The sequence below is a fragment of the Acartia tonsa genome, chromosome 7 (genome assembly GCF_053477335.1).
Source record: "Acartia tonsa isolate MP-2025a chromosome 7, ASM5347733v1, whole genome shotgun sequence".
Classification (NCBI taxonomy): Eukaryota; Metazoa; Arthropoda; class Copepoda; order Calanoida; family Acartiidae; genus Acartia; species Acartia tonsa.
Window position 1 is genome coordinate 26,890,940 of NC_137266.1, and position 24,556 is coordinate 26,915,495.

A 24,556-nucleotide genomic window follows, 5' to 3' on the forward strand; every position below is an offset into this window, starting at 1 on the left:
ATTTGTTTACTTTGCTCTTGTTATCAATTTTAGATGCATTGACAGGAATTCATCTTCTAAAATATATCTAAGTTCATTCAATAGTTTGTACTATCGAAATTAAAGACAATCTTTTGAAGATTCAAACCCATGGCAGTATATTAATTTAACAAAACACTGTAAAATCTTTAAGATTTTCTTTTATTTTTATTCACTAAAAAGTAAAAATGAGACACAAAAAATTATGGAAGTTCAATGATCTGCATACGTAATATTAGAGGCGTGCACAAAGGGGATGTTATCACCCCCACTGGTAAAATTAAGTAACAACCCCCTTGAATTGAGGGGTTTCAAAGGTTTGAAGGGGTAATCTTGTATTTCATAAAAATTTTGAGGGGGTTAAATTAGAGGGTTTTAACATTTGATAGTTGTAAACACCGTTTTAATCCCTTCTTTAGACCTCCGGTCCATTAAGCCTTTTATGAAATTGTGCAGCCCTGATAGCAAGGATATTTACGTCCAACAGTAACGAAGTTGCATAAAATTTCAAAAAAGATTATTGAAAGAAAGAGTGGGAGAGAAAGAGAAAAAAGAGAGAAAGAGCAAAAAAAGGGGAAAGATAATAGAATAATAGATAATTGGAAAACCTTTATAATAACCATGGCAAGAGTAACTGACAGACCAAGTAAGTTATAAACTATTTGCACATATAAATAAAGAAACATAGATTTTAGTATAACAATAACAAATTATATTTCTGATTTATAAAAGTATACAATATCATAGTGTATTTATAAATGTATGGCAAGTTAAAAACATCATTAGTATATCACAATATTGCATCATAAAATATAAAAAAATTTAAATTATTCAACATTTAAAAAAGTATTTATTTTAGAGCAAAGCTCCTCAATAATTTGAATGTTCGTTTGTCCGTCGGTCGACTGATTATTTTCTGACCAATGCACATTGCACATCCAATAAACACATCTTTTTGTGCGAAAAAACTATCGCTGAAATATATCATTTTCTAAAATGAGTTGTTTTGATAGATGTTATCAAAAACAGACTGCTAACACATTGTGTAGAGATTTTTAGAATAATGTACATACATCTAAACTTTACAGCTTGTCTGTCATACTAACTTTTATTTGCTTTGTTTTCACATTTCAGAGCCTCGCTACTTATGGATGTTGTCATTCTTTTATATTTTTCAATTTATTTCACTATATCTTATTTTAGAATTGTCTTTATGTATTTTCAAATATGGTAAATAATATATTATAAAAACTATATCTATAATAAATTCTATTAATATTAGGAAGACATTCGCTTTTGTTGCTAAATTCATCAATTCTTTATATTAAGATGTTTATCTTTTATTACATTATACTTTCATTTTACTTTTACAAGTTTAGAGAACTCAGAATATCAGTCTGTATATACAATTATGAATTTTATGTTATAAATTTAATACATTATTATAGTTAAAAAATAATTCTTTAAAGAGAAAATTTATATTATTGAGTATAATTTTTAACAGCTTTGCTCTTTTATATTAAAGCTTTGTCCGTCAGTTCGTCTAACCACGGTAAGTAAAATGATATTGAGGTATTTTCACTGCCGAAAATAAGTAATTCTATTTCTTTAAAGATCCCCCTTACCAAAAAAGCAACTAACACACAACTTAATTGGTCCGTCGGTCGAACGGTCATGCTACAAAAGGCACCTATATTTATAGTTTTGACAAGTTTCGTGATTTTATATTTTTTCTTGTTTACAAAAGACTAACTTTTTTAATTGTCTCTCCATGATTGATTTTCTGTGTTATGCTTCTTATGGGTGCTGTCATTCTTGCTTGATTCATATTTATTGCTGAAATACCCTAAAAATTCAAACATTTAAACATTTTTTACTGTGTTGAAGTTTTTTGCTGTTGATTTTTGTGATAAGAGCCTGAGTGTTTTGGAAAATCATATTGTGGTTGCTTGTTGTGGTAAAACTGATTCATTAGCTCGTGCATAGGTATCTCCTAAAATATAATAGGTCAATTCAAATAAAATGTCCTAATATTCTAGCTTAGGAGTTCAGGTTTCCTTAGCTTTACATATGTACATATAAAAAAGGATTTATAGAATATACGTAAATATTATGACAGGGGAATAATTGTCGTCAATTTAGGTTGCCAAGATGGATATCATTTATTGGTCAGTGCGTTCATAGAGGGGAGTGAATGGGGAAATGGGTTCTTATAGGGGGGGGGGGGGGGGGTAGATTTATAAAAGGTTTAAGAACCCTAGGCTAGCTTAAGAAATTTAACAGGATTTTGCCCAATAATAACACATTTATACCTATTAGGCTAAACTATATAAAAAAGTAAGAAAATGGCAACTTTATTGATAACTCTACCTTATGGTAGCTTATCTCTTAATTGTATACACGACATTTAAGACAATACCCTGCATATTTTTAACCAACAAAATTAGATGTTTGCAAGATCTAAGAGGGCAAATACAGCTAAATACTTTTGTAAATTGAACTCAAAAGAATATTACAGACCTGTAAATCATCGCCAATATTAACAATTTCATCATCTGAAGTAGATCCACAGCTGGTGGCACTTCCCTGACCACTGTCTGTCGTTCCAGATATCATTGAATCCTACAATATAAACAAGCTAGGTTTCGTGATTTCTAAATAAATACTAAAGGATACACAGTAAAACGGGGGTTTATTCTTAACTATGTCAATTGTCACAACAAGTGGTGCAAGTTTCCCTAATTTGTAAACAAAATTACTTGTTGTGACTTCTACCCTTATAAGGCGAGGATAGGGGCGAGCAACTATAATTAATCTATTTCTATACATTAAACATAAAATATAAATAGAATAATCATTAATTTTACTTACATGCAGTTTTAGCTGCAGTTTAAATGATAGATATTTCACTGCATTTTGACAATTTTTTATTAACTATTTCCTTTTGTGTAGTAATTTACTGATATTTCATTTACTTTTTATGGCTATACAGAGAGAGAGAGGGGACAATAAGTTATTTATTATACTAGTCCCCAAAGTTTCATTATAACGTTTTCCTATTCGGTGGCTTAACAACTTTGGGGACTTTAGTGAATTTTGATTAACTTATTTAGTAGGTTGAGTGTTCAAATGTTTCAACCACCAATTTTAATCTACAGAAAGACAATTTTGTGTATCATCATTCGGGATGTAAATCAATTAATCGGCCAATGTCTTATCCCTTTAGATTCCTGATATAATTAATATAATATGTCATTATTAGGTAAAAAAAGTTTTTAAATATATAATACCTGGGAAGATTGAGAGTTAACCCTTGTCTCTCTAGTTTCTTCTTTATGCATGGTGTTATTATTCTGAGTATCTCTTATATCAGGAGTATCTGTGATGTCAGGAGTATCTCTATCCTCAACTATTACACCAGTAGAGGACAGAGAATCTAGAGAGGGTGTCAGAGATTTCGAGTCGAGGTCCTAAGGAAATTTTTTTTGTTATTTCTTATTTTTTTAACAATATGGTTTCATAGAAATTGTCTACAAATTGTAAATATAATGTTTAAATCAATTCCTTAAAAATGAGAAGAAAAAAAACGATAACTTGTTATATCTTTAGAAAGTTATTGATATATTAAAGTAAAAAAAGAGGGGTTAACTTGCATTATATCCCATTGATCTTGTTTTGAGACAATTTTTGTTGATTTACAACTGAAATAGGATAAAAAAACATTTTACCTGAGAAGAAGATTCTTGATCAACCTCCTCATTTTCCTCCTCTACTTTCTCAACCTTATCAACCCTGATGTTATCATCAGACGCGTGGTTATGACAACTGAGGTAGCAGGGGTTACTGGTGGCGTGAGTTTTAGTTTCATAATAGACGCTAGGTGGCGCTGACATACGCGCAACTGTCTGTACGCTTGCAGTTGCTGAGGTGTCTCCTGGATAAAAAATTATGATTACCCCATTTATATTAAAAAAGACTCAGTATACAAAAAGGACAAGTTGACCATTTTAGGCTATCAAACAAAAACTTTTTTTGTAGTTGGTTTTGAAATCTACAAGACTAACAGATTTTTAGACATTAACAACAGCTTTACAATTAAATTCATGGTCAAATTATTAAAAGTAGAACATCAGAGGTTTACAATCAAATCATATGCTATTTATTTAGTATCTGCGCATTTAAAAAATTTAACTTTATGAATATGAAATGATTTTTAATGAGTGGTTTGAAGATTTTAAATTTGAAGATTTAAGATTTTACCCGATGAATTGAGATTGACATCACTGAAATCACAATTAGAGTCATGGCTTACACGCAGATTTCCATAATCTATGCTTCTAAAACATACAAAATTATTTAGAAGACTGTAAATATTTTTTATTATCAGGAAGTAAACTTTTTGGGAGGTAATAAAAGAGAAGTGGGCAGTAGAAAAATAAGGGTAATGGTTTAAAGAAAGCCTTTACTTAGAATAGTTTGCTAAATATATTAATTAAAATACAAACAAGAAAAGTAAATTTTCAGGTCAAAGAATTATCTGAACTTAAAGCTGGGCTGTAATCCATTGAAATGAGAAGAAAAAAAATCATTTAAAATGAAATAAATGGTTCACTCACCCTCTATCTTGAGTACAAGAACAGTTTATTCCTGAGTGCTCTGACGGTACTGAATAATCTAAAATTTTATTAATTAGTTTTAGTTATTTATAATAGGGCTTTGATTTTATTTACCACTATGTAGGAGTTGAAGATATCTAGGTGCTTGTGACATAGGAACAGTTGTGGCTGTACGTTCACCTCGATCACTACACGTGCTGTTATACCTGAAATCACGAAACCTTGAAGTTTTTATTAAAAATAAACAATCAAAATGTCAATTGGGTATTATTTTTTCAGGGGTTGTATACTTTCTGAGACCAATAAAAAGCTTCACTAATAAGAATTTATATGTATGCTACATTTAATTTGGTAATGTATAATAACTTCAATGTAAAATCAATATATTTACCCATTAATAAAAGGCATGTATGATGACATAATACTGGTTCTATACTGGTCATCCTGTATCAGCTCAGACAGAAGCTGGACACAGGTCTTGAAACTTGGCCGTCCGTCAGGCTCAAAACTCCAGCAACCTGTCACCATTTTTACCAGCCTGTTATAAAATAAAATGATGTTGTGTTTTTGTTTGACGAAATACTTAATTCTCTAGCAAGTGCCCCTAGCTTCCAGAGGTATCTTTTATTTAGAAAAAAATATACAAAATCAAAATCATTTACTAAGGGTTGCCGCAAATAAATCTAAATACCTTTCGGGTGTGCCTTCTGGACAATACAGTCTCTTTCCGTTGATAACATAGTTCATCACCTAAAATATTTATATAGTTAGTGTTAATACATAAAGGTATTGTACTACTTTATAGTAATGCTTATCTTATGTACAGGAAACGTTTTAAACTGTTATCGGGGAAGGTACTGCCATCCTCCAAAGATAAATTGCCCTTAGAAAAAAATAATCCCCCACTCACCACATTTTCGTTTTCAAACTAAACCAAATGTGCCCCAAGAGGGTTCTTAATGTGTATAAAAAATCAGCATCTCTCATTTCAGTATCATCAATTTCAATGTCTATTTCTTATAACAAAACTAGAACCTTCCTCACAATTTTCCATTGTAGGATATGGATCTGTACCAAAAGTAAGAATCTCCCAGATAAGAATACCAAAAGACCAGACATCAGATTGGGTGGTAAACTTTCTGTCTCTCAGACCCTCTGGGGACATCCATTTCACAGGCAGGGGATTCTTACTCTTTGCTCTAAAATAACTTAATAAGATTGTGAATTTGAATGTTATAGTGAATATTATCCTATATCATTATACAATATTGTCCGCGAAAATAAAAATATAAAATCAAAGGTTTGACACTTTTGTTTTATATTGATCAAATGATTTATATTATCTTCCTTGGGAAAATTATCGATAAAACACATATTTCAGAACGGAGGTGTAAAAGAATCAGATATTGACCTGTGTTGAAATATTTTTAAAATTAAAGTTTATTTATTACATGAACTTGCAGTTACTAAAGTCAAAGAAGAAAAAGAAAGGACAGTTCTATCCAATAGTTGCAAGTCTTGGAAAAAAAGTTGCTGTTTAATTTAAACATGCATTCAAGGGTAAACTTTTTACATATCTTAAAGGGACTAAGCTGAAGTAAAAATATGTACCTGTAATAATCTACTTTGTAGATATCTCTTGCCAGACCAAAATCTGCCAGTTTTACATTTCTTCTGTCTGAATTGTACCTGAAATTAAAATGTTTGGTTTTTTACTAATTTGGTTTTTAAATGTACTTGAACAAGTAATGACTAAAAACATAACAATATTTTTATAACTAGGGAAACATCTCAATTTCAGTTATTGGAAACTTGGTGGTTGACAGTTGATCAAATCCTAATTATATAGTAGTTGCAGTACTGATAAAGTTTATAAAATCTTGACCTTGATACAAGACAGTTTCTAGCTGCAATATCTCTATGTACATATTTGTTTTCTTCCAGGTATTCCAAACCTTAAAATTTAATCATTGTATCTAATATCTATCTACCCATCTAATATATTGTTTGTTTAATTTTTTCTTTTTTATTCTCATAATACCTTTAACTCTCCCAATCTATTTCTTCTTAAAGACTGTTTTTTTTTGTTTTGTAATATTCTTTACTAATGAATCATAGTTACCTTTAGCAACATCCAGACTCATTTCCACTTGATCCAACAAGGACAGCTTGTATACATCTCCCTTTGGCCTGTTATTCCTCAGATATCTCAGCAGATCTCCCTCCTCCATCAGTTCAAGAATAAGAAAATTGGCATCAACATCGAGACAAATTGCCTCCAGGTTTACAATATGATCATGCTTAAAATGCCACATTATTTTTGCTTCTTTCAGGAAATCTGCTTTGTCCATTTCAGATGCATCTTGACGAAGCATTTTTATAGCAATACCTTTATCAAGATCATGCATATTTTTCATGGTACCTTGGTAAACTTCACCAAAGGCACCTCTACCAAGAAAGTTAAGGAAGCTTATTTGGTCCCTTTTTATTTGAGGAATTTCTTTTAAATCCTCATCAGTTAAGGGTTTGCCGTAGATTGGATTTTCATCCCATATTCCATTAGATTTCTTTGTGTTTTTGTCAAATGTTCTTAATTTCTTAGCAAAAATAGCCCCTCCTATGAAAATTAATATTATGCAAGTAAAGCTAATTGTTATAGCAATAACTGTCAGACTGTTTGACTTACCGACAAATGCTTGACTGCGAATCTTTTCAATATCAACTACTTCACTTTCCGCAGAATATTCACTCTTACCATTCTCATTAGCAGCTCTTACTCTAAATGTATAATTGCCAGCATCCAGAGTATGTGTCACAAAAATATTCTCAGTTGTATTTCTTGCTGTTTTCCAATCTCCATCTAGTTCAAGATTCTTAATTTGAAGTTCATACCAGACTTTAGAATCTTGTTTAGTCCAGGTCATATAGTTTCTGCCACTGTCATCAGTCTCAATTTTGGGTACACTTGGGGTTTGAGGTCTTGAGGATTCTGTTTCTATACAATTTTCAAATAGAGGATGAGTATAAGTGTTTTCAGGGTTTGTAACAAAGGAAGAATTTATATTTATGTGGTAACAAGTTAGTTCTGTAAGATTATCTGCTGTGAAACTTATTAATCTTCTATCTCCTTGAATTAAGTTTGATGTAGCAGCAAAGAAGAGAAGCACACTTGAATTGTCATCTTGAACTATGATTTGTTGGGAACTTTGAGTTCTCTCAGCAGATATGTTGAAGCTTATTGAAGTTGCTGTAATATCAGGCTCAGAAAGCACATAGGGCTCTCCAAAGGTTTTGAATACCAAAACATTACTTTTAAGTCCATTTATGTTTCTTGAATTTAATGCCTCTAAATAAACTGTATACTCTGTGTTAGTCAATAAATTATCAATATCACCATAGAGATTATCATGATAAAAATACATATTGTGTGTAAAAGTTTGTCCATGTTCCAGGCTTGTGGATTGAACAGTCGCAATTACAGTAACATTTCCAGAGTATTCCAATCCACTCAGAGTCCAGGTAAACCTAGCTTTATGCGGGGAAAGAATTGTAACATCCCTTATTTCTGGAGCATTTGGTATGCCAACTAAAGTTGTGAAGTTTTTACAGATAATCTTGTTTGAATAAGAACTAACATATATATTACTTATTAGTACACAAGTTTCATATTCTGTATTACTCATAAGGTTTGGAATAGTAAAGTCTTGATCATCTAAGTTATCAATGTATTTGTAGTAAGCAGATGAATTTTCCATACGCCCGTGGACCATTCTTGTTAATATTGTATAATTTGTTTGAGCAAGGTTAAATTTACAATCAGTTGGTTGTAGAGCAGCTGGAAGTTTAACAACAACTGATGAAGGATCAATTTCTTTTAATTGAATTTCCTGTGTTGAAAATGTTAAATTTTTGCACTGCACTGGAACTAGCTGGCATTCACCACATTTCACCTCCAAACTTACAATTTTGTTTATATTAATTGGGGTGAAAATTTTGTCATCTTCTGGAGAACCATTAAATTTTCTAAATAACTCATTAGAGATGTCATCTAAATAAAATATATTATTTGTATTTGCTTTTAAATAATTTACTTTGTGATTCATGTTCTCTGGCAATTTTGTACAAGTTAAAGAACCAGTGTCCAAGGAGAATAGTTGGTTAGCTGTATTCATAACTATTAGAGATATCTCTCCTTTAGCTGTTGTTGGTGTTATTTGGCTGATTTCATTATTCCTAGGGCACATTGGATCTTGTAATAAAATTTGTTCCATAAATGTTTCAGACTGTTTGAATCTTAGGATGTGTAACTCATTATCCTCGCTTACAATATAAATTTGTCCATCATATGCAACTTGAATTTGTTTTATTTGAAATTTTGTCAAATGAATTAACTTTAATTTAGAATTAGAAGATTCAATATCATATCTGTATATCTTATTTGATCCTGTAATGTACAGAAATCTGGCCACAAAATCTAGTGACATTTCAGGGTTATGTAAGTCTATTTGTTTCAATATTCTTGTTTCTTTTGTTTCCAGGTTTAATTTGGCAAGATTTTGATAATTATCAATATAAAACACAGAATTTGACTTCGAATCATAATTGATTTTGGTTGGGATGCTTGATAGCAAATAGTTTCTAGTTTGATTAAGATCCAAGTCTACTATGTGAATAGCTTTTGGTTGACTTGAACCAAGAAACAACACAGGAACAGGTATTACTTCAGTTTTGATGGAATAAACAGGTAAACTTTCTGGTCCAAAACCTGCTGATGTTGATGCTTTGATTGTAAAGTAATAATCAGATTTTAGAAGTGAAAATTTTGCTTCATTAATGCTTTCATTTGTATGAATATCAGTGCAAGCTGCGGTGTCATTGCTTACATGGAAACATTGAATAGTATAGTTGAGAAGAATTCCATTTTCTTCCAAAGGCTTTTCCCATCTCAAAGTGAAGTCAAAATAATCTTCATCTTTAGTTGACCAAAAAATTCTTGGATTTTCTGGTCTGCTTGGCTTTTTCTCTTCAGTATACAATATTTTGGTAATCTTCTTGCCATAAGCCAATTTTGTTGTGGGAGTTAGAGTTACTTTGAGTTTCTGAAATGGCTTTATGTTTATATATTCTATGTATGTCTCATTAGTAAAATATTCTTGTTCATCTAATGTCACTTTGTAAATAACATTAAGAATAAGATTACTATCACTTGCTCTCCATTTTATAATGTAACCTCCATTTTGTTCTCCAATAGTCAGAGATATTGGATCTATTTCAGTTGGAGGTAAAAGCTTCCTTTTGTTAGGGTCCAACATTGTTGAAATACTTAAATGTTCAATATTTTGATGCATAGAACTTTCAAAGAAAAATTTTGATTCAATATCAAAGATTATGAGAGATAATGAAACTTGCTGGAATATTATTTTTCCAGGTATTGAAAAAATACCATCTTTGATGTATGGAAAAGACAACTTTTCAATAAATTTAGTGCCATTGTTGGCAATATTAATTTCATGTAGTTCATATCTTGTAGCTTCTAAAGGAGTATACTTTGTGAATATAATCTTATGAGAATTTGTATCCATAACAACATTTGTTACCTTAGCATTCACTACTTTGGTTATCAGTAATGTATTTATTTCAGTTTGTCCAAGATCCTGACAAAATACACCAATGTCTTTTGAGTGCCAACAAAGCTTGGCAAGTTCACTATCAATCATAATTTCATCAGGAGCTGAATTTAGATAATACTTGGTTTCTTCAAATCCTTGCAATGTTATTCTTGCAATTGTTTTGTTTACATGATTTGAATAGTAAAATCTTTCTGAATAAGAATCATAGATTAGATTTGTTATTTCATAATCAGCAGTGTATAGAATTCTGTAGTTATTATTTGATAAATCATGAGCATAGATTACATTTTCTGATGTAAAATATAAATTGTCATTTGAATCTTCAATCAATATAAGATTCTTAAAGTTTGTAACATAATCTACATCAACAGTCATTTCAGTATTAGCAGTTCCATTCAGCACATAAATTCTTTGTCCACTGGTCCATAACAACTTCAGGTCAATTTGATAGGGAAGAGTATTTGATGAAATTGGAAAAGAAAAAGGAGCAAACTGATTTCTTGCATATGGTTGGACTACAATATTATACAGACTAGCATTCTTCAGGTTCTCCACATGTATATATGTATTACTGATATTAGTAAAGATAGTTTGAGTATTATACTTTGTATTGTTTAAGTGTATGTTGTATTTCCATTGATGAATATAGGCTGCACAGGCATTATTCAGAGGGAAGGGTGGCCTCCAGGTAATCAAACCCTGTTTAAAAATCAAATTACAGAAAACTTTTTTATAAAAGGATATTATCTTAAATCTCTTCCTGACTCTTTGCACTGCTAGGAATTAAAAAAAGATTATATTTGTGTTCATACTAAGTGCAGCAATAAACAAACAACAACATTTTTGATGGAGAGAAAGAAAAGAAAGTAAATGTTATTAATAACTTCATTGAATTTTATGATCTATAATGTGTAATTTACCAAAAAAAGGACCAGTCTTTTTTAACTTACACTCACTATAACATATGTACTTGGTTGGAGGTAAAGACATATCAGGATTCTGGAGTAGCTTAGCTACTAAAAAGAAAATTAGGTACGGGGGAATATGATAGTTCATTGAGGGACATTGTTACTTTATTGGATAGTACCTATCTTAAATTATTATAAAAAAGGTATTTTGTAAGAAAATACAGAAGACATTTAAAAAGGAATTATGGAAGTTTTTTTTTAATTGGGAGGTAATTTGATTTTCCCTTGGTATCAGTAAGAACAGCTTGGACCTCTGTTACTGTATTCAACACCGCAGGGTAAGGCTGCAAAGTACAACACAGAATAAGAACAATTAATATCAGGGATTTTAAGGATAAGACAATGGATGATAAGTTGATATATATCTCAAATGATATAGTGAACAAAATATTGGATGTGAAATGATACAAAATAGCCCCTCGCATAATAAAAATTTTTTCTCTTAATTTTTTTTTGAAAATCTAAAATAGAAACCCCCCCCCCTTCCCCCTTTTCCCCTCCCCCCCCCCTCCAAAAAAACATATAATTAAAAATATGCTTTGTGTGATTAAAGGCTAAGATACTGAAAAAATATACATATACCTAAAGATGTTAATAAATTTTATTTTGTGTTGTTTCCCTGAATAGACACATTGAAGAGTTTCATATGTTGTGAAGTAATATCAGGATCAACCAGGTTATATTTATATCCATCCACAGACGATAAACTTTCAGTGTGGAAACCTAAAATATTAAGATTCGAAATAATAACAATTTTAAAATTATGTTAAATTCAATCGCATAAAAAAAAGTAAGCATATTTAACTCTAAATAGGTTTGCTGTCAATTAGGTAAGCCTGTCTATCCTTATAATAAAGTAAAAGGATGTTTGTCTGTTTATTTGTCTGTGTGCTGTTTGTCTGTGTGTCTGTTTGTCTGTGTGTCTGTTTGTCTGTGTGTCTGTTTGTCTGTGTGTCTGTTTGTAGCGAAGGATCTCGCTAACCGCGGAATCGACCGGGTTCTCCTTAACAGGGTAGCTTCTCATAGGTCCTGGGAAGGTTTATAACTATTTTGGGGGAGGGTACTACCACCCTCCCAAGAGAAATCACCCCTATAAAAAATTACCCCCCTCCCCCCAAAAAATTATTCTACTTTTTTAAAATAAAATCAAAAGTGGGAGAGTGTACATTTATCTCAACACAAAATTTCAGCAGTCTATCTTTAACAACAACTCAAAAAAAAACATTTCTTATCAAAATTTAATGTACTTCATAGCAGTACCAAAAAACTGACGGGCAAATGTAGAAGATCTCAATTAGTCAGCAAAATTTGTCATATACATGCTGATGAACCAAGCATGTTGTAGAGTAGATTTACCTATAAATATATTCTTTACCTTGATCTGAAGTCCAGTAATTGTTTCCCTCGTATCTGATGAGTGATTTTACAGAGTGGTACATCTGTTTTCCAATAGCTGTCTCATACAGAACATTTACCTGTAAAAAAGGTTATTAAATCCATAGAAATCCATGGTGAGGGTAGAAAACTTTAAAATCTCTCATTTTCCCGTCAAGAGCTGGGACGTCCCTAATTCAATCCTGCATTTGAATTAATTGGAAGAAAAAAGTAATATCGTTTTTTTGGTTTGTAAAGTCTGGACTTCTCTTAAAAAATAAAAAGAAATGTTACTTTTCCAGAAATTTATTTCTTAGCTTTAAATTTTAAAAATTTCTTAAATCTTAAATCATTCCTTTCGGTAAAAACTTATTAGCAAATCTTTTACTTCTGCTGCATCAACCACTTATAAGCCATACATAAATGGTTAATTCAACACACTTTTGCAATAAAATAAAGATTACATTATCTTACTCTATACAAGAAATAACTTAGGATTTTTTTATTTTTTTAATGAACAGCCAGAAAACAAATTTTGCAATATTGCGTTCTAAATTGCGTATTACTATTAATTGCGCAACTTTATAGAATATCGGCCCATTTACTTTTTTTAGAACAAAGAATACTTTTTTTATTGAAATAAATTAAAACGGGCTAGACTTCTCTGTACAGTTTATTTCTTTTATATAACATTGGTAGGATTTTAATATTAAATTATATATGAAATACTAGCGGCTATGCCTAATACCTATTGGCATTTTTATAGGTATGTGTTTTTATTAATATGAATTATGAAAATTTAATTTTAACAGCATTTTTTAATTACATAACCTTTTATAAAGATGCGATGCATCTCTACAATTCTTCAAATCAAAAAGAAAAAAAGAAACGTTAAATATCTTATTCAGATTCTTCAAAAATTGACTTTTTGTATGTATTATTTACTGATTTGTGTTTTTTTTCCTTTACAGGACGATTAAGAATGATAACCTTAGTTATTGAAATATATATATGGCCTGTAAAAAGATGTTAGTTTGATTTTTCTTGGGGAGGTTTTTTTAAGGGTTGATTTCGCTAGAAATGTACGCTCTAGCTCCCAAAATAATCATAATTCTGACTTAGACTTATAAGAAGCTTCACTGTAAAGAGAACCATATCGGTCCAGCGGTTAGCGAGATCTTAAACTACAGACAGAAAGCCATACTGTTACTTCAATATAATATAATATAATAGGATAAGGAAAGTCCAACAAAAAATTTTGAGGGCACTCTCTTTTACAGTTTTGATTATATGACTTTTATATCATGTCGAAAAAATCATCATTATACATAAAAATCTATAAGATGACTTTGTCATAGATAAATAGCTATCTCAATATATTTTACAATTGGGTGTACTGACAATCTAACATTGTTGAAATGATTATAGGGGATCTACACTATATAGATTACTAGCGGCTTCGCCCCTAGCCTCTAGGGGCTTTGCCTCAAGAGGTATAATTACATCTTCTATTACTTACCCAGCAGAACGGATTGCAAATTTTCGCACCTACCCAGCAGGAAAACATTTTCTCGTTTAAATAACGAATTCGCAAAATTCGTAAAAAAAATAGTCTAATGTGTTCTCAAGAAAATTACTACTGGTGCTGCTCAAAGTCTAATGTGTTCTCAAGATATTTTTTTTTTGGGGGGGGGGGTTGGGGGGGGTGTCCCACACCCCCAAGAAAATAGCTCAAAACCTCCACAGGATTGATAGGTATATACCCTGAAGAGTAGAATCCAATCGGTTCAGTGGTTACCGAGATCTTAAGCTTCATACGAACGGACAGACGGGCGGACGGACAGACATCAAGCTACTTTGTATTATAGATTGCTTATAATAGCAGAAAACGTTCCACAAGGTTTGAAATTGACCAATTAGAAATACCTTGAAAGGATGGTCCAGATTGACAGAAAACATCCTGTTTTTGTCGATGTTGGGTATAAAGATAGTGTTTTCATCGTAGGATACTACAAACTGTCCAAGTCTGTCACTCCTAAAAATCATTACTGTTACAGTATGGATTAAAAACCGATTGATATCCTTTGGAATAGAACTGGTTCTCAGCAATACTGAAAAATCATGTAAAGCATCGCATTACAATCATCCACAAATATTAAAATAAAAATAATAAAATTTATACAAGTTTTGTTAGCACAGGACTTCGGCCCCTCAGGTTAACAAAACTGGTTTCAATTTTTCATCTCTAAATTTGATATCCGCGGAGAACTGTCTATAATACGATACTATACATGATTTTTCCGTATGGCTGAGAATTTATAGGAACGTTAAAACACTTTTCATTCTTTAGTTTTAAAAAATAATTTCAACTATTCAAAAAACTTACTTCAACATAACCTCAGGTTGAAGCTGGCAATGATTGTTGGGTGCAGTTGTGATGTTTATTCGTCTCAGAATCTCCTCTCCTTTTTCTTGGGTTAGGTAGTAAACATATCCATTGTATGGGTCAACCTAAATAATATTTCAAGTAGAATAAACTTCACCTGCAGCTTACAATTAGTCTTTTTATAATTTTATGATTTCAAATCCTTGTATGTGCGTGTGTCTGTCTGTCAACTTCGTTTAGTCGGGACGGTGATTTTGTAAGGTGCCATTGAAAGTAGGCAGCTGATTTTTGTGAAGGTTCTTCTGATTCATTCTTTAAAATAAATAGTGTGGGTCTATTTTTTTCACTTTTTCTTTCATCTGGCTTGGTGTTCTTCTTACTTCTGTATCAATGATCTTTCCTACTTATTGATGTTATCATCCTTGTACAATTCTGTAATCATTTCTATATGTGACTTTATTTAAACAATAGTAATCTATCACTTTTTGCTAGCCAAACAGATTCTGTAAAAAGGTTTGTCCTTGGTCTAATCATTTTGACCTTTAAAAGTTTCATTTTAACCATAGTATAAGGGTGCCTATTTTAGCCTATCTGTCGAATTTATATCCGTCTGCATTAAACTGATGAACTGATATGGTTCTCCTTTACGGTTCTAGAGAAGGTGTTTTATTACTTCTCTTGCTATTTTCTTCCCTAGAGGACGAGCGAAAATTCTCAGAAAAAAATAACCTAAAAACGCCCCGAGGTTCATTACAAAAGGAGAAGAAAAGCACAACCTAATTCAACCACCTATTTCCAAGATCTTTAGCTTCAGACAAAAAAACCCACTAATTTGTAAAAATAAGGATATTTAGCATTTACCTGAATCTGTTTTAAGTTTGATGTGAAGTATTTTTCAACTTTTTCACAGTTTTCTCCTTTTAAATCACATACATCAATTGTCCAGATAGGCTAAAAAAAGACATTAAAGCTACTTTTAGAGAAGCAACAATTGATTTAAAATGCCCATTTAATTCCTGGTTGTATTTTATTCCTATAATTTATTTTTTTATTTTTTAGTATTACAATCAGTGGCGTGGAACACAGTAATAGTGTCTGACTGATTATGACGTAACAAAAAAAATTAGCCAATGAGAGGCCGTTATTGACCAATGGTAAAATTTATAGTGACCTCTCATTGGCAAATTGTTTTTGTTACGTCATAATCAGTCAGACACTATTACTGTGTTCGTGGCGTGCACAGCTATTTACCAAAGGGATGTAAAATCCTCAGGGATTAAAAAAGAAGGGTAAGGTGGTTCTTCATAATATCTTGTTTTTGGGGGTCATGACACCACCCACCCTACCACCCTCCCCCCCCCCCCCATCTGAAGGCTTCTGTCTTCAATGTTACATACTGTCTCAATTATGGCTTATTAATTCAAACTTGTTTAACCAAAATTGTTCTAGTTTAAAAGTAATTCTTACCCTTTTTGTATCACTTGAGGTTGTATCTTGTTTAAGAATGTAGATTTTATGGTAGATCCAATCAACACTCATTTCCAATACATCATCTTGACCTTAATATTTCAAAAATTTTATTTTAAAGCTTTTTTGGTTAGTTTAAACAAGGAGGAAAGGGATAAAGGGAAAACGGACTGTAAATTAGATCGGTACCAAAAGTTTTATAAACTATTCATATAATCTGTTGGCTATAAAACTTTGGGTACTTTAAGCTAATAGTGTCCAAACTTTTAAATTGTCTAAATATGGAGATGCGATCCTCAATTTTCAAATTCTTTGAACGTACATATGAGACTTTTACAGAAATGCTTCGCATCCACAACTATCTATCTATGCTTGATATAAAGTCAACACTTTATAGATCATATTATGAACCTTTGATTGACACGTGCCCTGCAATTATCTAGTAGCACTCAGGGGCAAGACACAATTACTTTAGCTAGGCCCAAGGCATTATTTGTATCAATTTATGCATTCATAGGCCTATCTTTACCTATATAACACCATATATGGGTAACGCTAGCCTATTCATGGTAATCTGTATGTGATTTGCTAATAGTATACGTTTATTTAAGATATTATGTTTATAGTTAATGTAATCATATAAACAACCAGTTCAAATATGTATGCCTACAACCATGCCTGATTTACGTCACATATTAACACACAGATATTTAATTGCACAGACAAACACTAAAATCCTGGTCCAGAGCTAATGTTATAGCATGTACCTCTTGAATTTATTCAGTTATTTATTAACTCTCCTACCATCAACTTCTCTTTCTGGCTTTAAAAGGTAATGACTTAGTTGTTTGGCATGCATTGTAGTTTAAATTTAGGCCCCTTGGTACTTAGCATGAATTGAGCTCAGGCCTTATGTTAGAACTCTAACACTTAGCACAATTCACTGCTTGGGACTTATGGCACATTTCTGTCCTACTCTACTTATAATTTTAACACTTATCCTGTAAATATTTTCATACTTAACTTATGCACTTGTAATATAAATACACTTTATAAAAACATTTTCCTTCCTTAATACTTAATATACTTATATAATTCTGATCGAATATCAAAACCAACCATTTATTCTTAGGTTAAAGCAACATAATACTTCGCGTGGGTCTTTTGTTGAGCTTCCACCAGCTCAACCAAATTCGTATTATACTTGTGGGAATAGAGGGTTAAGCATTCTAAACAAACGAACCGACGATGAGAATGTCTATGTGTATTGCATTAAAATTAGGTTTTAGTAGTACTCATAGAAGAGCGGTCTCCATACCTAACTATGGACAAACGCCCCATTCGCACACACAATGGTGCAACTTACCGGTTGTATCTTGGAAAAATTTTACTTCATAAATTTTTTTTCTTTTTTTCCTTACCGTACCCGAACCGCCTAAGGCAGGTATTTTTACCAAAATCGAATAATTGTAGTTATGGCAAAATCGGATTTACCAAAACCTGTGAAACTATTTGAGAGCAAGGTTAGGACTATGAGGCGTTTGAAGAGATAGGGACTGAAAGGCACGACACAAATGCAATTGAGAGCCTCGTGTACGAGCAGTTGCACTAGCTGACACTCTAGAGGCCCTAGAGAATGCTAGCATATTTGTGGCCATTGGTCGCCGCCCTATAAGTAATAGTTGACTTAAAATACTCAGTTGACTTAAAATACTTGAACTGAGCGGACGTGTCGTAAATGTCTCGCTTTTAATACATAGTTCAAGCCAGAAGGGACAAAATTTGTTTTAAAAAATGTCGGACAAAAACCGTTTTGCAAATCTTCCTATTGAGTTGACAAGTGAGCATATCTCCAAAGATATCATGGAGGCTATTACTAAGCTTACGGAAAAACAATCCTCCGACCACAAGCAAGTGATGGATAAGCTCAACAGCCTGGATGATTTAATACAAAGGGTCCATGTCCTTGAGGAAAATTACAAGAAGGTTCTACCCCTTATTCAAAAATTTCCACAAATTGAAAAGGATATTAGCGCCATAAAGGTTGTTAACACAAATCTGAAGACAGAGATGGAGAGCTACAAATCTGAAATCAAATTGCTAAAAATCAAGCTTGATGACAGAGAACAACACAGCAGAAACGAGTGTGTAAGAATCAATGGTGTACAAGTTGATAAAGATCTGGAAAAGTCCCTTGGCCACAATCAAGCAGCCATGAAAGCAGTTGAAGAGGTCCTCAAACCTCTGCTAGAGGCGAACAAAAACCGTCTCAAAATGCCCACTGAACCAGGTCAATTCATCAAAAATGCCCATATTCTGCCTATACCGAAAGACAAGAATGGATCATACAAAGTTCCACCTATAATAGTAATTATGACCTAATCTTAACCTTCTAAATTAAACTAGTAATTGAATTTTATTCAAAATAGTATTTCTCGCTATTTTTTTTCCCCTCAATTTTTAAAAATGTCCTTTCATACACCCTAAATATCTTATTTCAACAGGAAGTTAAAATATTCTCACCCCCTCTCTCCTTCCCTTCCTTAATAAAAGTTCCTAAGTTTTCCCACGCAAAATTTTACAACATTTTTTATGTGCTATTTTTTTCTTTAAATTTTGACTTTTATTAATTATCTAAATGAATGTTTTGCTGATAAATTAAATAGTGCAAATCAAAACGATATTGAAAGCCCGTATCTCAGTATAGATTTAAAATGTTCCTATTTTGACAACACACAACTCATTAATAAATTTAAGAATTGCAGGAAGATAAAATTCTTAAGCTGGAATCTTGGTTCCTTACCCTCGAAATTTGATGAATTTAAAGAATATATCAATTTTCTTCTACAAAACAACATTTATTTTGACATAATTTGTATTCAAGAAATATTTTCAATTATTGATCAAGATCTATATAAACTTGAAAATTATAATTTTGTATTTTCATCTAGAAAAAAGGGGAAGGGAGGGGGAGTTGGAATCTATATTCATAAAAAACATAGATTTACTGTAATTGATGATTTATCATATTTTGAAGAAAATCTTTTTGAATCTTTAACATTGAAAGTTATTACTGAACAGAAAAAAAGCAATATAATTAGTTGTGTCTATCGTCCTAATTCTCCAATACAAGGCATGAGTTCTAATGATCAGACACAGTGGTCCTCAAGGCAAAAGAAGTTTGACAAAACCTACCATAAAAACGGACTATATGGCCATCAAATATACACATTGCAGGGCCAGGAACTGATTTTCTTAAAATCATAGCTGTTCCTTCTTGGGGTTTATTCCATTTTAAAGTTAACAGACCAAATTCCCAAAAAAATCAAGGTTGTTTGTCACGATTTTGTTGCTTTGGATTCAAACCTTTATAACTTTGGCTGTATGAAAGACTCATGAAAGCTAAACCTACCATTGGAAAGCCTATTGAATGACAATTTCAGACATAGCATTAAATTTTTTGTAGCTTTCTTACTTTTTGCTCTACAAGGAAAATTGTAACCAAAGGGAGAAAATTTATTGATAAATTTATTATCAGAAAGGCTTTCACTAGGGTATTTTGATGTAAATTTTTCAGGATTTTTCTTATGTTCAGTGATTCTTTTGATGACAAATGCAAAAAATACACTTTCATACATTTAATTTGGTATATTTGCATTTTTTCTACCTTGTGCCAAAAATTTTTTTAGAAAAATTATAAGTTGGTGTATATTTTTTTGTCCAAAATTGTACATAAATTTCAGTAATAAATATTAAGAACCATCAATTGCTACATTTTACATGTGTAGTTTTAAATTTCCTATATTTATGGTTGTGTAGGAGCCTCAAAAATGCTAAACGTACCATTGTAAAGCTTGTTGAACACTCTATCCAAATAAATCTACGACTTTAAAAAAAATTGACTTAAAAGGCTTGCACAGGATTTATGTTAGGTGTAATAAATGGGAATAATGGGGAATAATTCACAGTTGGGGGAGAGGGGGGGGTGTAAAAAGTGCATGAAGAGTCATCATCATTGCCTTGTAGTTCTTGGCAGAATGTAGGCCATGCACAATGGTTCTCCAATCTTCCTTTGTTTGGGCACGTTTTGAGGCAATGCTGAAAGATGGAATTTTTAAATCTTTCAGTTCACTTAAAGGGACTGTAAACGTAAATTTTTCTCATCTTAATATCAAATCTTAACATTATTTCATTCATAATATCTCACAGATAGAGCAAAACGCGCTTTTGTTTGCTTAAAAAACGGCTTTTTCCGATGATTATTATAAGGTACATGGAAAGGAAGAAATTTTACGTATTATATAAAATGTGCATTAAATTCTTTTTTTCTCCCATTATAGCTAAAATTAAACTTTTTCACATAGTTCTTGATTTTTCCTAACGGTTAAGCTAACTTTTAACATAATCCTTGCTTTAAACCAATGTATAGTTACTTAGAAATTGATAAAATAAGCAATATTTTTTATTGAAAACCAAATACAATAACAAAGCTAGAAACTGGTTTTTTTAGTATCTGATTAACTTTAGATGGGCCATCTCTCGCCCACCTTTAATTACAAAATTTGTAAATAATAAAGATGCAATATTTCTTTATAAACAGTCTGATAAAAGTGTAAACTAATTCTCCAAAGTGGGTTGTTTATAGTCCAACACAATAAAAAAAGATTTTATCACTTCAAATAATCTCTGAGATTCAACCCTTTGTAAACAGTAAGGTATTTTTTGTCAATAATACGAACTTAAAATAAATCTTTATTACTTAATTTCTACGTTATTACAGCATGAATTAACAATTTTATGTCATAAAATAAATGCTCAACAGTAAGTATATAGTTTAAACTATATGTGACAAGTTAAATATCCCTACAAACATTTTAATAAAGAAAAAAGTTCAGATTTTCCCTGTTTTTCCAGTTTTCCCTCCCAAAATACCAAAAAATCAAGGCTTAAATCCTTGATATTTTTGTTAATACGACGTTTTTAGTTGATCAGTTTATTGAAAGGTGCTTAGAAAATGTTAAGATTTTTACCTTTACACTCCCTTTAAGTGTTCCCTCCTCCAGGTTGTTTTTGGTCTACCTGGTTTCCTCTTTCTTATTTGGGGGTTCCAAGTCAAGGCCTGGATATATCATCATGCCCTTTCCTTAGTGTGTGCCCCAACCATCACCATTTCCTCTGTTTTATTGTCAGTTTAATGTCTGACATGTCACATTATTTGGCCAAAAGATCTAGTGGATTCTCCTGAGACATTTATTGATATATGTCTGTTGCTTGTAGACCACTGCTGTGTTTAGGAACCAAGTTTCAGCCCCATACAGCAAAACAGAGAGGGGGGGTATGTTATATCTTGTTGAGTTTGGAAAAAAATATTTTTTGAAATTTTTAAAGAAGGTGTATCAATTTTTTTTTTATAGCTAGCCGGTTCTTTTAGTAAGTAGTAGATGTAAAATTTTTCATAGAATTCAGATATGCAATCGTTTTTTTTGTAGACCTCTTATTTTTTAAGTAATTTAAGTTTTTAAAAAAAATAATTAAGTCGGTTTTAAGGTACTAAAACGCAACAAAATAAAAGAAGAAAATGGCCAGTAAGAACAAAAATAGTAAGATCTTTAATTTGACACCTTACTTTTCAAATTCTGTTGAGTAATTATTGAAAAAATCTATTTTTTTAACCTCGGTTTAATAAAAACTTTAGACCTAAATATTTTCTCAAACAGACATAAAAAACATGGGTTCATATATACCTTTAGAATCAGAAAAATATTACAAATCCATTGTAAGCAAAATTGAAAAAAAGTAAAAAAATAAAAAAATAAACAAATGGCCAATTATATTTTTTGTTCAGGCAACACTATCGTCTTCCCTTTTTTACCCCCTCTTTACCCCCTTCCCATTTTTATACTCAATTCAAGAATTAAGACGTTGCCTGTACAATATAATATGATATTTTCATATAATTCCTTTTATTGTAGTTTATATACTATATTGTAAACTTTTTTTTTCAATTTTGCTTACAATGGATTCGTAATATTTTTCTGATTCTAAAGGTATATATGAACCCATATTTTTTTACCTGTGAAATAATGAAATTAAGTTCAAAGTTTTTATTCTCGTGGGTTTAAAAAAATCGATTTTTTCAATAATTACCTGACAGAATTGAAAAAGTAAGGTGTCAAATTAAAGATCTTACTATTTTTGTTCATAATGACCATTTTCTTTCTTTTTTTTGTTGCATTTTAGTACCTTAAAATCGACTTAATTTTTTTTTTTAAAACTTAAATTACTTAAAAAATAAGAGGTCTACAAAAAAACCGATTGCATATCTGAATTCTATGAAAATTTTTACATCTACTACTTACTAAAAGAACCGGCTAGCTATAAAAAAAATAGTTGATACACCTTCTTTTGTATTATTTTCAACTATCAAAATGTTACCCCCCTCCCTTTTTAGGGGGGGAAAGGGGGGGGGGTGCACGTAAGCCCAGCACCATTTTTTTTTTTGGGGGGGGGGGGCACACCCCCTCATAGATTGGTGTTGAAACAGGACATGTGATAACTATTACTGCTTTGTAACCTCCCTTCTACTCCAAATTTTGTAGGAAAGAAAACATTTTTGGTGAAATTTATTACACCTAACATAAATCCTGTGCAAGCCTTTTAAGTCAATTTTTTTTTAAGTCATAGATTTATTTGGATAGAGTGTTCAACATGCTTTACAATGGTAGGTTTAGCATTTTTGAGGCTCCTACACAACCATAAATATAGGAAATTTAAAACTACACATGTAAAATGTAGCAATTGATGGTTCTTAATATTTATTACTGAAATTTATGTACAATTTTGGACAAAAAAATATACACCAATTTATAATTTTTATAAAAAATTTTTGGCACAAGGTAGAAAAAATGCAAATATACCAAATTAAATGTATGAAAGTGTATTTTTTGCATTTGTCATCAAAAGAATCACTGAATATAAGAAAAATCCTGAAAAATTTACATCAAAATACCCTAGTGAAAGCCTTTCTGAGAATAAATTTATCAATAAATTTTCTCCCTTTGGTTACAATTTTCCTTGTAGAGCAAAAAGTAAGAAAGCTACAAAAAATTTAAAGCTATGTCTAAAATTGTCATTCAATAGGCTTTCCAATGGTAGGTTTAGCTTTCATGAGTCTTTCATACAGCCAAAGTTATAAAGGTTTGAATCCAAAGCAACAAAATCGCGACAAACAACCTTGATTTTTTAGGGAATTTGGTCTGTTAACTTTAAAATGGAATAAACCCCAAGAAGGAACAGCTATGATTTTAAGAAAATTAGTTCCTGGCCCTCCAATGTGTATATTTGATGGCCATATAGTCTGTTTTTATGGTAGGTTTTGTCAAACTTCTTTTGCCTTGAGGACCACTGTGCAGATGGAATATTTTATTGATAAAATATCAAATTTACAAGCAGCAATGTCATCTTATAAAGGTGACTCTTACATCATGTCTGACTTGAATTTAGATCTCCTTAAATTTGAATCTCATTTAAAAACAAATGATTTTATAGAGAACACCTTATCTAACGGGTTTTTGCCTTTAATTACTAAACCAACTAGAGTTACACATGCTTCATGTACATTGATTGATAATATTTTATCTAATTCTTGCAATAATACATTGGAATCTGGCGTTATTCTGAACTCAATTTCTGATCATTTCCCTATTTTTCATGTTAGTTCTCAAACACAAAAAACAGAAAAGCCTAAAACATTTATCAGCAGGGATATAACAAGTGAAAAAATTATTCAATTTAATGCAATGTTAAACACGAACAACTGGGGTAATGTTCTTAATGAATTAAACCCACAAATTAGTTTTGAAAACTTTCATGAAGTATTTGATTGTGCTTTTAATTTACATTTTCCCATCAAAGAAGTTAAATTTAATAAAAATATTCATAAAATAGAGGGATTTATGACGGGAGGGCTTATGATTTCTAGACGAAAAAAACTTGAGCTAGGGACAATTTATTCAAAAAATAAAACACCAGAAAATAACATTGCATATACAACATATAGGGACATTTACAATAAGGCAATAAAAGATGCAAAGAAAA

General features: G+C 31.3%; 1 protein-coding gene across 1 annotated transcript in view; it reads right to left on the reverse strand.

Moving 5' to 3' along the window:
- Positions 1-707: 707 nt before the first annotated feature.
- The window catches only part of LOC145325214 (proto-oncogene tyrosine-protein kinase ROS-like), a 64,127-nt gene continuing 40,278 nt past the window's right edge, over positions 708-24,556 (reverse strand). Inside the window, exons 14-33 of the mRNA XM_080168107.1 lie at positions 16,460-16,551; positions 15,854-15,943; positions 14,993-15,117; positions 14,533-14,641; positions 12,608-12,707; positions 11,852-11,955; positions 11,455-11,516; positions 6,757-10,961; positions 6,520-6,589; positions 6,246-6,323; positions 5,673-5,833; positions 5,326-5,383; positions 5,026-5,172; positions 4,749-4,840; positions 4,635-4,692; positions 4,279-4,355; positions 3,747-3,952; positions 3,309-3,488; positions 2,539-2,640; positions 708-2,011 (exon numbers count right to left, since the gene is read on the reverse strand). Coding sequence (XP_080024233.1) covers positions 1,892-2,011; positions 2,539-2,640; positions 3,309-3,488; positions 3,747-3,952; positions 4,279-4,355; positions 4,635-4,692; positions 4,749-4,840; positions 5,026-5,172; positions 5,326-5,383; positions 5,673-5,833; positions 6,246-6,323; positions 6,520-6,589; positions 6,757-10,961; positions 11,455-11,516; positions 11,852-11,955; positions 12,608-12,707; positions 14,533-14,641; positions 14,993-15,117; positions 15,854-15,943; positions 16,460-16,551 — 6,236 coding nt within the window. The 3' untranslated portion in view covers positions 708-1,891. The remainder of the gene's footprint in view (positions 2,012-2,538; positions 2,641-3,308; positions 3,489-3,746; positions 3,953-4,278; positions 4,356-4,634; positions 4,693-4,748; positions 4,841-5,025; positions 5,173-5,325; positions 5,384-5,672; positions 5,834-6,245; positions 6,324-6,519; positions 6,590-6,756; positions 10,962-11,454; positions 11,517-11,851; positions 11,956-12,607; positions 12,708-14,532; positions 14,642-14,992; positions 15,118-15,853; positions 15,944-16,459; positions 16,552-24,556) is intronic.